The 17,081-nt window shown below is 34.2% G+C and overlaps 4 protein-coding genes across 4 annotated transcripts; 1 reads left to right on the top strand and 3 right to left on the bottom strand.

Moving 5' to 3' along the window:
* Positions 1–67: 67 nt before the first annotated feature.
* Positions 68–819, bottom strand: J4E83_009953 (uncharacterized protein; the record flags this gene model as incomplete). Its single annotated transcript, XM_049336837.1, has 3 exons — positions 68–175; positions 254–435; positions 495–819. The coding sequence occupies 3 exons, from the start codon at positions 817–819 to the stop codon at positions 68–70; spliced, it is 615 nt and encodes a 204-aa protein (XP_049184119.1).
* A 564-nt stretch (positions 820–1,383) lies between these two features.
* Positions 1,384–2,643, bottom strand: J4E83_009954 (uncharacterized protein; the record flags this gene model as incomplete). Its single annotated transcript, XM_049336838.1, has 1 exon — positions 1,384–2,643. One exon carries the CDS (start codon positions 2,641–2,643, stop codon positions 1,384–1,386), a length of 1,260 nt encoding a protein of 419 aa, XP_049184120.1.
* A 1,112-nt stretch (positions 2,644–3,755) lies between these two features.
* J4E83_009955 (uncharacterized protein) lies at positions 3,756–5,335 on the top strand (the record flags this gene model as incomplete). The annotated part of the gene is made up of 2 exons (XM_049336839.1): positions 3,756–4,180; positions 4,231–5,335. 2 exons carry the CDS (start codon positions 3,756–3,758, stop codon positions 5,333–5,335), a joined length of 1,530 nt encoding a protein of 509 aa, XP_049184121.1.
* Positions 5,336–5,633: 298 nt separating this feature from the next.
* On the bottom strand, positions 5,634–6,617 carry J4E83_009956 (uncharacterized protein; the record flags this gene model as incomplete). Its single annotated transcript, XM_049336840.1, has 2 exons — positions 5,634–5,830; positions 5,882–6,617. 2 exons carry the CDS (start codon positions 6,615–6,617, stop codon positions 5,634–5,636), a joined length of 933 nt encoding a protein of 310 aa, XP_049184122.1.
* Between the last annotated feature and the right edge of the window lie 10,464 nt (positions 6,618–17,081).

A 17,081-nucleotide genomic window follows, 5' to 3' on the forward strand; every position in this document is an offset into this window, starting at 1 on the left:
ATGATGATTGTTTCGAGCTTTTCGCTCAATATTGGGCGAGGTAATTCCTCCGAGAGCTGCTGCTTCATCACAGATCCGCTGGGGGTCGCGTGATCTTTGTTAGATGATCCCCATTCAACTCTTTCATGATCTTGCCTAGACCTTCGTGACTGTAGTCCTTCTCATTCCACATGTCCTGCCTCGTGTTAGCAACAACCCTTCGAGCTCAATGAGAGGTTGCGCAGACGTGCGCTGTTGGATGGTTTTCGCGTACCTTGTGATACCGCACCTTGCCCTCTTGATCGAGCGTCAGTGTAATCAAGCTGTTGACCTTCTTCGCAATCGGCATAGGTTTTGGAGTGTACTCCTGCTGCAACTTGAAGATGATCTCATCAGGCTTGGAGGAAATAACCTCCGTCTTGATCGTCCGACTGCTCTTCATGAGTTTCGGGATACCTGTCAGATGTTAGCAAAGCGTGCCTCCTCATCACCGTTTAAGCTTAGGCATTACTCACCATACCACTGCCCAGCAATCTTATACCTCGTATCGCAATAGCTCCATGGGTCGTCGTATACCGCCTCTTTGCCATACACCATCATGTCTTCTTCGCTAGCGCTGCCAGAGTATAAGTTGCAGATGGACTGCACTATTCTCTCCCTCGCAGGCTCCAAATTCATCGAATTTTCAGGATGTGGCTCATAGTCGACTCCCGAAGAGCTGTTTTGCGACTCATCGGCGTTGTGGGTCAATGCGACCGGGTCGGGTCGCTTCTCGAAGTCGTTCTCGAGGCGTGCCGCGGGTGTGTCCTTTCCGGACTTGCCCGTAACTGGAAGTGTCATATTGTCAGCTGGAAAGAAGATTGTGAAGCCGTAGGGATTGTACGACTTTTTGAAAAACATCTACTTCTCATGAACAATGTGTCTTGACGTCATGGCTAGCTACTTTGGGGTGTGGCTGCGCGATGCGAGACGTCACGGGCCTGTCAATGAAGCCGTGCCACAACCTGAACTTAAGCAATCACCGTAAGAGCGTGCCAGAGAGGTATTGAACACTGTGAAGAAAGACCGGGCCAATGCCATTGATCAAAAGCATGTGAGAGTTGCCAGAGGTACGCAAAATCTATCCTCAGCTCGTTTCACATGAGATGCGCAATGCCTGATATGAGCCTCCTGTCGTTCACAACAATCGTCATGTCCCGAGAACGTTCTTGATATGACCCTTTCGTGTTGAATCTCTCGTGTTGCTGTCCGATACATTCAAAATGTGGGTAGCATCTTACAAGCTGGAAGAATGAGTCGATGTCGTAGGCGATGCTACGTATACCTCTGGGGCTTGTCTTGCAATACTATCTGCACTGCATTTTGCTCAGAGGACAGTGAAAGTTCAGTACTACGAGAATGGCCCTAACCTTCGATATGGATAGGCCATTTCTCTACAGCTTCATAGAGCATCAGCAGACTGCCCATGAGATATACTGCGGGTGCCCATACCAGAGCCAGTGTACTCTGATACTCGCACCAACCTGTGCTACAATATCCCAGACAAGCACTCCAGATCCAACCTATGCTACCCACCAGATTTGTCATTCCAACCCACCACCCGACCATGCGCGGCGCGGGCTTCCACCACTGGCGCTGCACTTCAAACAGGTATAGTATCGAAGCGACCAGGAAGCAGATAGCCCCAAGCAGGAAAGAAGGATAGTATAGCCCATAGAGCACACTTTGCGGGAGGTTCTTGTATACACCTGGTAAGGTGAGGAGATTCGTGACCCAGTAAATGGCTGTACCAATGAAGAGTGTGAGATTTGCGTTGAAGCCGATTTCTCGACGGTAGTGAACGCGAACATCCTGCCATGTGGGCCACCATTTCCAGGCTTGCTCAGGCCCTGACTGCGGACGTGCCTCCACCTTGAACGTTTTGGTGTGCATTATTCGATGTTTCATGCGGTCGGGGTTGTGGATATGCGTGCAGTTTCGACGGTCGGGTTGGAAGCCGGAATGGTTCTCGGTCGCTTTCTCTTCGTCCGGAGACGCGAGTTCGATGTTCTCGTTGTCGGAGTTCAAGCTTTCCTTGAGCGCCCAGCCAAAGCAGTCGCTCTGGTTGGCGTTCACCGCTTCGACTACAAGGAGCATGCCACCCAGCAGAAACAACATTCCACGGAAGAAGGATATCGCGCCGCTGACGGTGGTCGGGTCGGCGGCGAATTGTGTATCTGGATATGCGACTGGAAGCCATTGAAGGACGCCAGACGTGATGGAGCATATCGAGCCGACAGTAAAGACGACGCCAACCCACCACGAAACGTCCCACCAGGCTATGACTGTGATCATGCGCACAAGCGCTCGAAGAAGGCGCGTAGTACGTTCGGTGCGCGAGGGTGCTTGACCGTGACTGAGGAGAAGGATGTGCCGGCCTGGAGCAGAGACTAGTCGGTACAATCTTCGGCTTATGTATAACATAGCTGTGTACGCACCCTTTCGATTCTCGCGACTCCACCACTCCCATTCCGTCCCGCTTGCGTGCCCATCTTCGTTGTTGACGGCATAGCGCCGTGAATTGGCATTTTGGAAGTTCAGGACCTTGTGCGAGCTACCGTGAACGTAGTCTACCTGCTGCGACGAGTCCTGGAGACAGTCTTTGTCATTGCTGGGGGCGGACATGGCTCGAGAATTGCGCGAGAAGAGAAGACCACGATCGGGCTATCCCTGTGTGAGGCTTCATGTCTTTCAAGGTTTTTCGTCGCCATAGCTTCTCGCATCATCTTGGGCCCCCATGAAACGCGTCCTGAAAGCGGTAAATCAACCCATCGACGACAAGATGATGATGGGTGATGTCATGGTGTGGAGAGTTTCGCGTCGATCTTGGCAGGGAAGCTGTCGGCTAGCGTCTGGGGTTTCCACATGTCGCGGCCCCCCAACTCTCAAGTTAATGACACGACGCATTCGCGATCACTCAACATCAAAAACGAGCGCGAAAGTCCAGGCGACACCCTCTTTCACTTGTGATGAGTTGTTTCGGTCTGGAGAGTCATCTGTGACCCGGTGCGCGATTGGAACCGCACCTGGGCACGTATGAGCATGTTTCGTGAAACAAACCAAGCTACCGGAGAACACCCATATGAGTAATCGGTCTTACATTTCTAGGAGACAGCGTGCACGAATAAAAGTAATGTCAAGCAGCCGAGTCAGAGGGCTCGGGATAGTGCGATGCGATGGTTCCTGCATCTTACGCTCATGCCCCGTCCTGCATTTGTCGCTCATCAATCTCAAGGTCGTCGAGCAACATCCGCGGACCATGCAGTACTCGCACTATTTGCAGCGTACAGATTGCGTTCGATGTTTCGAATAATACACGCGCTCTTGCATTCTCGAGGAAGTCCGGCAAGTTAATTCTCCCCATGGTGGAAAAGCACTCGCAGACAGGTCTCCCATGTTCATCGCGTCTACATGAAGGTGCCACGCGTACGACAACTCTTGGCTTTTGTGTATAGTCCGCTAATACATCCCGTTGATGAGATTCGCGCACTGAAGCCGACGAGAACTAACAATGGCTTCATTTCGGGCGCATGGCAGGACGGATGCTTCGGCGCCGAAGCGTAATCATGCAAATAGCTTCACACCAATGGTTTGGACAACGCGGAAGGCGATGGGATAGCTGATTACTGACCAAACATGAGGTAGAAGACATGCGCTGTTTTTCTGGATATAAAGCGAGTGCCCTGATACCAATGCTCCTTACCACGTTCATTATACACAGACATTCACCACTCACCATGCTTCGCCGCCAGTCTGCCAGGCCTAGTGGTCTACTCGCTCTCATTTCGAACATCGTTCTTTTTGGATCCCTTCTACCAGTTGCTGCAGCCCAGGATGACGCCACCAAACTCAGAGACTGCTTGAGTAGCTCGAGCATCTTGGCCTCCTTAACGACCTTCCCTGATGCTACGAACTGGGAGACCATTACCTCCCCATGGGCTTTGCGGTTCAATCCAGAACCAGCCGCTGTTGTCGTTCCGCGCAACGAAGACGAAATTGCTGCTGCATTGGTATGCGCCGTAGATGCGGGTGTCAAGGTCTCCCCGCTAAACGGGGGACATTCCTACGGAGCTTATGGGCTGGGTGGTGTGGATGGAGCACTTGTGATCAACATGGAGCGTTTGACGGAGACTACATTCGACGAGGCGACTGGTCTGTTTACGTAAGTGTCCGCGCGATCAACATCAACTTACTATGTGCTGATAGTCATAGCTACGGTGGTGGAAGCCGAGTTGGGCCAGCTGTAACATGGCTTTGGGAGAACCACAGGCGTCACTTCCCCCACGTCCGAGCTAATTGGGTAGGCCTTTCTGGGTCTTCCATCGGTGGCGGCTTTGGAACCACCAGTCGTTTTCTCGGAATTCCTATGGATAATCTCGACAGCGTCAAGGTGATGCTATACAACGGCACAGTGGTCACTGCTTCACGCAAGGAAAACCCAGATCTGTTCTTCGTTGTTCAAGGTGCAGGCTCTTCTTACGGCATCATCCTGTCTTTGACTACTCGCACTTGGAAGCCGGAGTTCGACATTGTCACAAATTTCACGATCTCACTTGGTGCTGTCGACCTTGACACAGGCGCTCAAGCCCTCATCGATATCCAGGACTGGGCCATGACTAAAGCACCCGATACCTTTGCTCTACGATGGCAATTGGCCGGCGAATGGAACGGTAGTGGATACTTCTACGGTAACCCTGACGAGTTTGATGCCCTATTTGCTGGTCTCGTAGAACGTCTCCCAAACACCACCACGACCACCGTGCGAACGGCAGATTTCTGGGCTATGGAGAACTTTGCCGTTCCACAACTCAACGGAACCACCGACGCCTTCCCTCCGCGCAGCATGTACCTACAAGCACTGGTTCTGCGCAAAGATCAGCCTTTTACCTTCGAGTCCGCCAAAGCGCTCTACCAGTACACAACACTCGCCTTCAACCGCACTGACCTGACTGAATTTGGCTTCTTGGACTTATGGGGTGGCGTGTCTAGGGATGTTGACGACTCAAAGCAGGCGATGGCTTACTCCAACAACCAGTGGCTCATCCGCTGGGAAGGACGTCTTGCTAACGGCCTAACCCAATGGCCTGCTGACGGCATCGAGTATATGCAAGATGGTTTCCGACCTTTCCAGGATCAGCTGAAGAAGGAGGGTGTACCACTCAGGGGCTTTGTGAACTACAGAGATACGGAGCTCTCCGTTGAAGAATGGAGCGTAAGGCTATACGGGGACAACTTTGAGAAGATGAAGAGGATCAAGTCGAACCTAGATCCGCAGGGTGTCTTTACGACGCATGCGCAAAGTATTCCCTCATCCTGAATTATCGACAAATGGAGTATGGGATCGAGCCTCTGTTGAGTGGTTCATCTAATGCGAAGGCTTGTCAAGATAGAATTTGGATTTTGCATGTGCGTAGGGGGTCGACTGAAACGGGGTCGAATTCACTTCGTTCACTGTTAAGGGCGATTGGTAAACATCAAGTGAAACGTACTGCAACATGTCTTTGACAAGTGTCGATGCACCGAACCGGCCATCCTGATTCATTAAATCTATGTTATATGCAAGAAGATGCGCTGTCTTAAGAGTCTAATACAGACTATCAACTAACGCTGGCGGTCTAACAAGTCAGGTCGAAGAACGGCGTGTTGTTCTGGAGGGGCGTGATAGCAAAAGACAAGTCGGTCTGCGCGGCATTGGCGTCCTTCAAGGTGTACCAGAAGGTGTTGCGGGTACCGAAGAGCGAGCAGCCAACTTCGTCCCAGTAACGCTTCGAGTTCTCGAGAGAGGCAACGGCGGAGCCAGAGTTAGGGCCAACTACACTTGTATTAGTATGATCATCATCGAGAGGAACATTCCACAACTTACTTCGTGGCCAACCGGTCTCAGTAACCCAAACAGGCTTTCCATCAGATACGCTCTCAGTCTGACCAAGACCCGCAAAGAAGTTCTCACGTGCGAGGTCGATCGAGTTTGGCCTCGTGGTCTCGAAGTATGGGAATGAGTTGTGACCAAGCCAGTTCACGCTGCGCGCAACACCGCGGTTCTCAGGCAGAACCCAGGCAGTGAATGTGTCGACATGGCCGATAGGCTTGCCCTCGAGCGCGGTGCCACGGATCCAGTCGCGCATCCAACCAATGTAACCCTCAATCTCAGCACCAGTAGCACCAGCGCCAGCGTTGTTCTGTACACCTTGCGGGCTGCTGCGGTACAAGTCCTCAGACCCTACGCTGATGCCGATAATCTTGTCTGTGAAAGCGGTTCCGAGTTCCCTGGCGCCACGAATCAGGGCGTTGAGTTCGTTCTCGTATGCCGCACGGCCGGCACTGGCCCAGAGACCGACGAGGAGTTGGGTGTCGGTGTCGATGGCTGCTTGGAAGGCAGAGATGGGATCGGCCGCGGTTCCGCATTGAACCGAAGTGTAAAGCCGGGCTGTGTTGAAGCCCGAAGCTTGAGGAAGGCTCTTTGCCTCATTGAAGAAGCGAACGAAGTCGTTGTAGCCGCGGCATGATCCGTCTGCGTTGGTGGCACCGTAGTTGAAGCCTTTGCTTTGAGCGACGGCGGTGGTCGCAAGGGCGAGAATCGACGCAGCTTTGGCCCACATGTTGAGAATTAAGAAGAGGGTATTAAGTCTAGTAAAAACGGAAGGATGCAGATGTAGAAGCCAGGGATGGAGCAACCTTTTATTCCTCTGTAGAGGTGAAGTTTAAAATAGAACGTTTGCCCCTGCGCATCATCGCTGGCTGCATGCCAATCCAGATGACGTGGATGAGGCTCGTACTTTTCTTTGCCAAGCGTTGTTGAATGGCGATCTGCCGAGCGCCATGCTGGGCGAAAAGCCCTTTCGAAAAGTCTCCCTGTAGACCGTTGCACGAGGCCTTGTCTACACAAGCAAACAAATGATTGTGTGCGACGCAAGCTGCTGTGCGTTTGCGCCCAAGAAGTTGGGCAAAGCTGGGGAAAGTCCCAGGATGACAGCTAGTTCTCGTGATGATGCAGCCCTCGGAGGTGACCGTCGACATGTGCCATGCGCATTAGCACGAATACGATCGATATCCCGGGCAGCCGAATCGGATTTGCGCTGGTCTCGAACGCGCGGTGTGGTGAGGATGCGGTCAAGTCGCAGCTGCCCAGACGGAAGATGTGGGGTAGGGAATCATAGCGCCGCGAGGGTGCGGACCAAGTTGCATTGCGGACAATTTCCCGCCGGGACAGCCTCGCTGCCCTTCGCCCTTCGACATTTTTTACTAGTCGTGGCACCAACGAATTATGGCTATGCGACGAAGTTTGCCAACTGTCATTCTCGCAGTCGCGGGAGAAAGGCTGCGGGACGGAACTTGGATCATGCCTAGGTACATGCAGGAACGCTGAGCTGAGGCGGTGCTGTGGCTCACCGGTTGTCTAGCGAGGCATGGGCCTTACTGAGCCTGAGCATTCGCGCACGGTGCGACAGACGTCGTGCTGCTGGTCTAGAGCCTTTCTTTGTTTTTGAGGGATCCTGAGCAAAAGATGAACTTATTCTCGTCTTCCATCGGTGACGGACGGTGGCAGTGCTCAGGTGTCGGAATGTCGCGTTGATCGCGCTGGTGCCGCCCACGTAAACCTTGGAACATTCCACTCACGCAGACGATAATGACTGCGATAACACAGTGTTGTTCCATAGTACCTACCACGCGAGAGGCACGGTGAATACATGTAGAAATGAACCTAGCAAAAAGCCCTATTCTGTTTGTGCAACGTCGCGGCCCTTTTCGCATAAAATGCTTATAGCAGAGATAGTTGCTCTATAATATAGGTTCTCTCTGCTACTCTTAATAAGAGCCTAAAACATATTAACTATAAGCTTTAGATATAACACTACTTATCTTTATAGACTAAATAAGAAAGGTATAACTAAAGATATAGTACTTTATCTAAGAAGATAAGAGTAAGAGTTTATCTAGAAAAAGAGTACTATATAATAAAAATAATTATATTATACTTATTTAATACTTTCTACTTAAAAGATTTAAAAAGATAAAATTTTATTAAGATTAGATTAATAGTAGTATTATTAGTACCTTATACCTAATTTTGCAGACTCTATTTAGTAAAAAGACATTAAAAGACACCTAGCTTTTAAAGTTATTCTAGAACTACTAAGAGATTTTAAAATTTTAATATATTTAGGTATATTACTATTAGCACTAAGGCTTCTAACTAATAATATATTACTTTTAAAGCCTTACTAAGAAGAGAAACTTTTTAACATCTTACTATATTTAATCTATTATTAGCTATTAATATAATATAACTTAAGCTAATAAAGATAACTACTTTATTATAGCTTAGTTCTTAAAAGTAACTATAATAGTAGAACGCTAATATAGCTACTATCTATTTAATAGTATTATTACACTAAAAGTAAACTTTAAACACTTTATTCTCTTTAGTTTATTTATTACTACTTTAGCTAAGAATTCTAATAAACGCTTTACGCTAGTATATAATAGCTACCTTTATCTTTATAAGTAAAGCTATTTATAGTCTAAGCTTATATATAAAGTTATAAGTATAAATAGTGTAGATAATTAATAGATTACCTTAAGTAAGAAAAGTAACGCTAGTAATATAATAACTATTCTATTACTCTCTTTAGAATAAGTATAGCTTATAAAAAAACTTTTATATATTACTAGTAAGTTACTTAAAGACTTAGCTATAATAAAGAACTATAAAAAGTTTTAGTCTACGTATTAAAAGCCTTTATAGTAGTAGTATAATAATCTTAATAGTATTAATAGTAGTAATAGTCTTAGTAGTTTTAGAATATAATATAAAATAAGTAAAGTAGGCCTTAAGAGCTCTAATAATAGCTTCTATAATAGCCTTAATAATAGTTTATATAATAATTACTAGAATAGCCTAACTAAGAGCTTTCTTTTTAGTAGTAGTCTTAAAGTAGTTTATAGAAGCTTTAATAAGTAACGTAGTATAAAAATATAATTAATATAGATATAGAGATAGAGAGGTAATATAACTAGTAATAAGATTAGCTTTAGACTTACTAACGCTAAAAGAACTTATAAAAGAGTAGTAACGTAGTTAAGAGCTTATTTAGTTAGTATAGCTTTTAGTATTAGATTTAAGCTACTATTTATATTTTTAATAAGTCTTTAGATCTCTAATTTTACTATAAGCTATAGAATAAGAATAAAAGTAAAGAATAAAGAGTATATATATAGAAGCATAATTTTATAAGCTAAGATTTTAGTATTTTATTACTTTATAATTTATAGCTTAGTTAGTTATAAGCTATTAAAAATATATAATTATATTATAATCTTTCTTACTATAGTATAAGTAGACGTTAGTATTTATAGAATAGTTACCTTACTACTCTAAATTTTAAAAGCTTTAACTACGCTAGAGGTAGCAGCGCTAAGAACCTAAGCCTTAGTCTACCTAATACCTGCACCTCTAAACATAGAATTTTAACCTTTTTAGAAATACGTCTTTTTATATACTAGTAATAGACCTTACTCTTTTTAGACTAGTTTGCGCTATAGAATTAGTTTACTAATAAATAGTAGTATTATAAAACTTATTATTATTACTATTTCTAAGCTTTTTTAATATAAGCTATATACTATCTAGAAAACTAAAAGTATTTAGAGTTAGAATTATATTACTATAGATTATATTTTAATAAAAAAAGAACTAATAGTAAGATATATATAGAACTTAGTTATTATAAAAACTTATACTATAAAATTTTATATATCTTAACTTATCTTCTAGTAAGCTAGTAATATTATACTAATAGCTAGTTTCTAATATATAAAGTCTATTACTAGTGTATAAAAAGATTTATAACTAAAGATTTCTTTAATTTTTTCTTATAAAAGTCTTAAGCTTTACTTATTTAAGTAAATTATAATTCTATTATAACTTTTTATTTTTAGTAATAGTAAGTACTTTACTTTATACTTAAAGATAATAATAAAATTATAGAAAATTTTTTATTATTTAGTATATAGTAAATAGTATAATTTAAGCTTATACTTTTAAAACTTTATATTTCTAATACTAGAGCTTTTCTAATTTAAACACTAATTAAAGCTTAAATAAAGTTTTACTAACTAGAGCTTAATACTAACTTTTTAATTATAGCTAGGTATACTAGTATATACTATTTTAAATTAGTATTTCTAGCTAGAAAGAAACTTTGTATATTCTATTAGCTATATAAAAAAATACTTATAAAAGACTAAAGTATAGCTTTATAGATATTACTTTTACTTAGTAGTAATATAATATATAATATATACTATTAGTAAACTTAAATAGTATAATATAAAACTTTAAATAACTATAAAGAAACTATAAAAGTAGAAAGCTTTATAAGTTAATACTAAATAATATAGTTATAAATACTTTTATATTAATAGAAAGTATAGCTATAGAAAGTATAGTTATAAAGTCTATTTATATATAAGTAGTAATATCTTATAACCTTTTTTCTAGTAATAAAACTTTAATACTATATATTAAAATAGCTACTATAATCTATATATATATTTAATAAAAAGAAACTAGAAAGTATATAACTTATACTAATCTAATAGAAGTTCTTATATAGCTTTATTCTTATATTAATATTAGATAAACTTATTATTAAGAACTTTTTAAAAAGAACTAAAAAGTTAAATATATACGTATATAACTACTAGTAAGAACTACTAAGATAGTATATTCTATTACGCCTTTAAGTAGTAATATCTAGATATCTATAAGAACTAAAGCCTTAATAGTAAGTATAAAAAAAGTTTAGTATAGAAAGTTCTTTATATTTAGTAAATATATTAGTAGATCTTTTAAAAGTATAAAGAGATATTAAGAAAGATATAAAATAAAGAAAAGAATTTTTTATATATAAAGCTTTATATAATTCTTCTCTAAGCTACTATTTTCTATACTATAATTTAATACTATTACTAACTATAGTTTACTTACGTAGTACTATAGTTTAATACTATCTTTACTATAGTTTTTTATCTATTTACTAACTTACTTTATTTATATCTAGAAGAATAGCTTTTATTAAATATTTTTCTATACTCTACTCTTACTACTAAGATATCTACTAAAAGCTTTCTATTATTACTATTAGTATCTACTTTAAAAAGCTTATTTCTACTTTAAACTCTAGATAGAAGATATTTTAATATTTTTATAGCTTTATAGCTTTATACTGTATTTATTACTAATTTTAAGTCTACTTTTAAGTCTACTAAAAAAGTTATTATTACTATTACTTTTTATAAGTATATTATTATTATTATTAAAGTACTATATTTATAGTAAATATTATAAAGAGAGTTTACTTAGTTTTTATAGTTATATATAGCAAGTATAGAGTATTAAGAAAATATACTTATAAGAAAATTACTATATAGAGTTACTAATTATATATTACTACCTTACTCTATATTAACACTTTACTATAATAACTTAAAATAATATTTTTATAGATACTATTACTTAGTTTATACTTTAACTTAAAGAGATCTACTATTTTCTTAGCCTTTATAATAATTTTTTAATAATTCTAAATTACTTTAAATAAGTATATTATTTTATATTATATATTTTATTATAGATTATTAGTATATTAAGCTTTAAAAATAGCTTATAAATATAACTAAACCTCTTTAGATTTTAGAAATAGAGCCTAATACGTTATATTTTATAATATTATACTATATTATAAATAATTAATAAATAAACTTTAAAGCTAGTTAACCTAAGTCTAAACTTAAACGCTTTTTACTATCTATTTATACTTCTCTTTCTTATATATTTATAATAAATACTTATAATTCTATATTAACTTATTTGTTACTACTAATAATATATAGATAATACTTAGTAGTACTACTACTACTTTTCTTATAGTTATAATTATCTAAAAGCTTATAAAAATTCTAGAATTAATATATCTATAGTATTATAAAAGAGCTATATCTTTTCTATTATCTACTATGTTTAGTTTAATACAATATAATAGTTTTAAAAGTATATTTTATTCTTTACTAGATCTATTATATATTATACTATAAGCTTATTAATAAAGTAAATATTCTAAGTTACTATATTTACTAAGGTAATTATCTACTACTCTATCTAATACTTATTATATCTTATATATTACTAATACTTACTTACTATATTTCTAGTATAAATAATATTAAAAGCTTATTAAATTCTTTTTTTATAGCTATAATACTTTAGATATTAGAAGGTTATAAAGAACTTTCTTTTCTTTTATAACTAAAGCATACTTAATTTAAACTTATTATCTATAAGTAAGTATTATACTAGCTATATAGAGAAAAATATATTTTATATAAGTAATAAAACTAAAAGTCTACGTCTTATATTAAGCTTTAAGAAGAAAAAGATTACTTATAAGCTTATTATATTTAGACTACTTTATAGTAAAGTCTATACTATTATTAGAAAAGTTCTAAACGTAGTTATTTTAGAAAAAGATAAAGTCTTTTACTATTTACTAGTTTTAATTCTTAAAGTCTAGTATAAACTTATTTTCTATTTATTTATTATTTTAAAGAGAAAAACTTAGCTTTATATTTAAAAGTGCTAGAAACTTAAGCTTAGACTTATTTATAGACTAGATTTTATTAGAAATAGTTATATTAATTAATTATAATAAGTAAAAGTAGAAATAATAAAAAAATATAGAAAAGAGATAAATTAAGAGATAGAAAGCTATTTAGTAGAAGTTATTACTTATCTTTTTCTTAGTAGGCCTTAGAGATAAAGCCTACTACGTTATATCTTATAATATTATAATATATTATAAATAATAAATTAATAAACCTTTAAGCTATTAAAATTAAGCTTATACTTAAATACCTCTTACTACTTATCTATACTACTTTTTGTTTTTATATTACTTTATAATAAAGACTTATAATTTATATAAACTTATTTATTACTACTAATAATATATAAATAATACTTAGTAGTTACTACTATATTATATATAATTCTTCTTAAAAGTAAGTATAACTACTACTACTACTACTTTTATTATAGTTATAATTACGTAAATACTTAAGAAAATCTTAGAATTAGTAGTAGTAGTAATAAGTTTATAGTATAATATAAGAGCTATATATTCTACTTTATATACTAGCTAAATACTTTAGAATAATCTTAAAAACGTTTATACTTCTCTACTAGATATATATTCTACTATAAGCTTATTAATAAGCTAGTAGTATTACTTTATTATTTTAATTATCTATCTTATTTAAATTACTATCTTAATTATAGATTTTTTATTATTATTATTCTTAATTACTACTTATAGAAAGAACTTTAGTAGCTTAGCTATCTAGAATAGTACTGTCTATATTTAGTTATAGTATTAAGAAGTAAATAATATATATTTTATTAAGTTAGTTTATATAAGTAAGAGCTAGTTACACTATTTAGTATAGTTTAAAACTATTTAATATTAGTACTATACTTTAGAGTACTCTTTATATTTAGAAGAGCTACTATATATTAAGTTTTTAAAAAGACTACTAAAAATATAGATTTTTATACTAGAAATCTTCTTTTAAATATAGCGTTTAAGCTTTATCTTAATATTTAATCTAAATATAAAGTAAGAAAAGTAAAGCTTTATATTATTTTAAACTTATATATAGGCTTTAGTATTTTTAATATAAATAATAAAATTAATTTCTATTTATATATATTTTAAAATAACTAATAAAAGTACTACTTTAAAGAAAGAGTAGATTAGAAGATATTTTAAAGAGTAGTCTAATACATTAATAATAATATTAAAATTATTAGTATAGGTTATTATTTTAAGAGATAAATATAAAGCTAGATCTAGAAGATATAAAAGATATAGAGAATTAAAAAAAAAAAAAAAAAAGGCTAAATAAGTAGACCTTTTTACTTTTTAACTATAGGTAAGAGTAGTATATATATATATATAAGACTTTTTCTTATAGACTCTTTTTATAAAACTCTTCTACTAGCTTAATATATCTATTTTATATTAGATTTAGAGTTATAAACTACTATATATTACTATTTTATAGTTCTATCTTAGAAATAGTCTTAAATACTTTATATTCTTAGATATTTAAAGCTTTTTCTTTATAGTTATAGCTTTTTTTACTCTCTACTTTTATATAAAGCTTCTAAAAAGTAATAAGATATATATATAGTACTTAAGTATCTCTACGCCTCTAGTATAAGATATATAGAATAAGTAAATACTTTTTTATTTCTCTTTTTAAGTATATAAGACTTAGAAGTATTAAACTTTATAGCTTAGTTTTAATTTCTAAAACTTTTAAAAGAATATATACTACTATATACTATAAAATAAGGTATTAAGAAAATATACTTATATTATAATTATATACTATGTTACTTAACTATATTATACCTATATTTCTATAGTAGTATATTTAACAAAGTAATAATTATTTTAATTATCTATTTTTAAATCTTCTAGCTTAGACGTAAGTTCTAAAGTAGTAAGTTTAGTAGAAAGCTATTTATTATAATAACTTTTTTATAGAATACTAGTCTTAAACTCTATTTTTATTATATTAATAAAGCTTTAATTTTATCTAATAAGTAGGCTAACTTTATTACTTTAATTTTAGCTTATATTACTTTCTAAATTCTACTTAGTAGTTAATAGCTTTACTATACTTACTACTTAATTAATAAATAGAATATTAAGTTCTTTTATAAAACCTGTAAGCTTACTATTATTAAGTATTTTAATTTACTTAATTACTTAATCTTTAGTTAGCTTCTCTTTCTACTTACCTTAATAACACTTCTACTTATTAAAGATTATATTATAAGTTATAATATTCTAATTAATTACTAGTATTTATAAATTATATATATTTAAAACTTAATAGCTTATAAGATATTCTATATAGCTATAAAGCTTAACTTTAAAGTTTTAAAAGTACTTTTTAGCTATATAATTACTATTAAGAAAATATATATAATTGCTATAAGTGTAGATTCTACTCTAATTTAAGTAAAGATTAGTAGCTTAGTTACTAATCTTTATTAGCTAATAATATTAAAAGTACTTTCTAAAATACTTATATAATATTTAATTAGAGAATTAGTAGCTATAAAGCTATAATAAACTTATTATATAAAGTTAAGCTACTATATTTATAATTACTAGCTAAAGTCTAGCTAGAAGAGTAGCACTTATATATATCTAAATTAACTTAGTAATAAGCTCTTAGCTAGCTCTTTTTACTAAGCTATTAAACTTATAAATATATAGTAGAAGTATTATAATTATATTTATCTTCTCTTTAGCCTATTTTTTTTATATCTTAAGTACTATCTTTAAGATATTATAGTAGTATTATTATTTTTATAGATTTTTATAATCTTCTACTAGTAGTAGTACTTAACTATAGCTAAGAAGCTTATAATAACTTTAATTATAGAGTTAAGTATTTTATTCTTTAGATTAAAATTATATAGCTTATCTAAATAATTCTTTCTAATAATTAGAGCTTATTTATTAAGTATATAGCTTAAAAAGATGTTAAATAGGTTTTATAATACTCTAAAGAATAGTTATAGTAATAGCTTATAAAGCTTATAAGAATTTTTCTAAAATATTTAAATAAAAGTATAATTATTATATTTACTATACTCTATACTAAGAATCTTTAAATTTTAGATAGCTTTAATAAGAGGCTTAAGAGCTTACTTACTTAAGTAGTTTAATCTTTAGTACTAAAAGTTAGTATTACTAGTATATAATTATAAAACTTATAATTAAGTAATAGTATTTATAATAATAGAGTTAGAAGAATAGATAGAAGTGTTATATTTAATAAATAAAAAGTTAAATCTATACTTAAAAGTTATAGAAATAATAAATACTTTTAGCGCATTTATTTTAATTATATAATTATAGTATATATACTATATACTACTATTCTTAAGAAGCTTTTCTAAAATAATATTAGTATAGAATCTAGAAATAACTTTAATACTAGTAAGTATAAGTTAAGTTTTTTTAAGTCTTTTAGAAGTACTAAAAATAAAATAAAGTATATAGCTACTAATACTAATTACTAGGAAAATCTAGCTACTAATCTTTACTATTTTTCTCTTAGTCTTAGAAAAAAAATTAGACTTAATTAAAGCCTTATTATTAACTAAGTAGTGTAAAGAATAGAGAGGTAACAATAACTATTCTCTAATAATAGAATATAGCTTTATTAGAACAAAGTAGTTAAATACTATAATAAATAGTATAACTAATAAAGATTGCAGTAATTGCAGGTAATAGGTAAAAGGTAATAATATTGTTACTAGGTAAAGAATAACTATAGAGGATTGCTATTTCTTTTATAGAAAATAGCTACTAGAATAATTGCGTAAATATCTGCCTATTTCTGCCTAAAGATAAAGATTTATAATTAAATCTGCTTAATTCCTAGATTTATAATCTAAGTCTGCTAAATTCTTCTTATCTTCTAGATTTATAATCTAGACTAGTACTAATTATATTAGTCTATGCGTTGTATTGCATAGACTAATAATTAGTTTATTACTAGATCTTTTAGCAATTATAGAAAGAGAGATAAGAAGATAAGAGTTATTAAATTACGTAATAACTCTAATATTAACTAGGCTAAGATAAATAGAGGTGTTTTAGAATCTTCTAGTATAGTAGATTAAAACTAGCTACTAAAAGCTTAATTACATAAGCAATTAGATTTACTAGGAATTTTTCTAATTTGTTAAGAAATAATAATAAGTGCAATTTTAATAAAGCTTAATAATAATAAAAAGATAATAATAACTAAGTTATTATAATCTTTACACCTTCTCTTAAGCTACAGTTTTTAATAACTAAATAATAAGAAAATATAAGTAGTTTTTATAACTAACTTATTAATAACAATTTATATAAGAAGTTTTAATAACTATCTTAAAACTAAAAACCTATTTCTATTTCTATTTCTATTTGCTA

Source organism: Alternaria metachromatica (genome assembly GCF_023757995.1).
Source record: "Alternaria metachromatica strain BMP 0045 chromosome Unknown scaffold_38, whole genome shotgun sequence".
Classification (NCBI taxonomy): Eukaryota; Fungi; Ascomycota; class Dothideomycetes; order Pleosporales; family Pleosporaceae; genus Alternaria; species Alternaria metachromatica.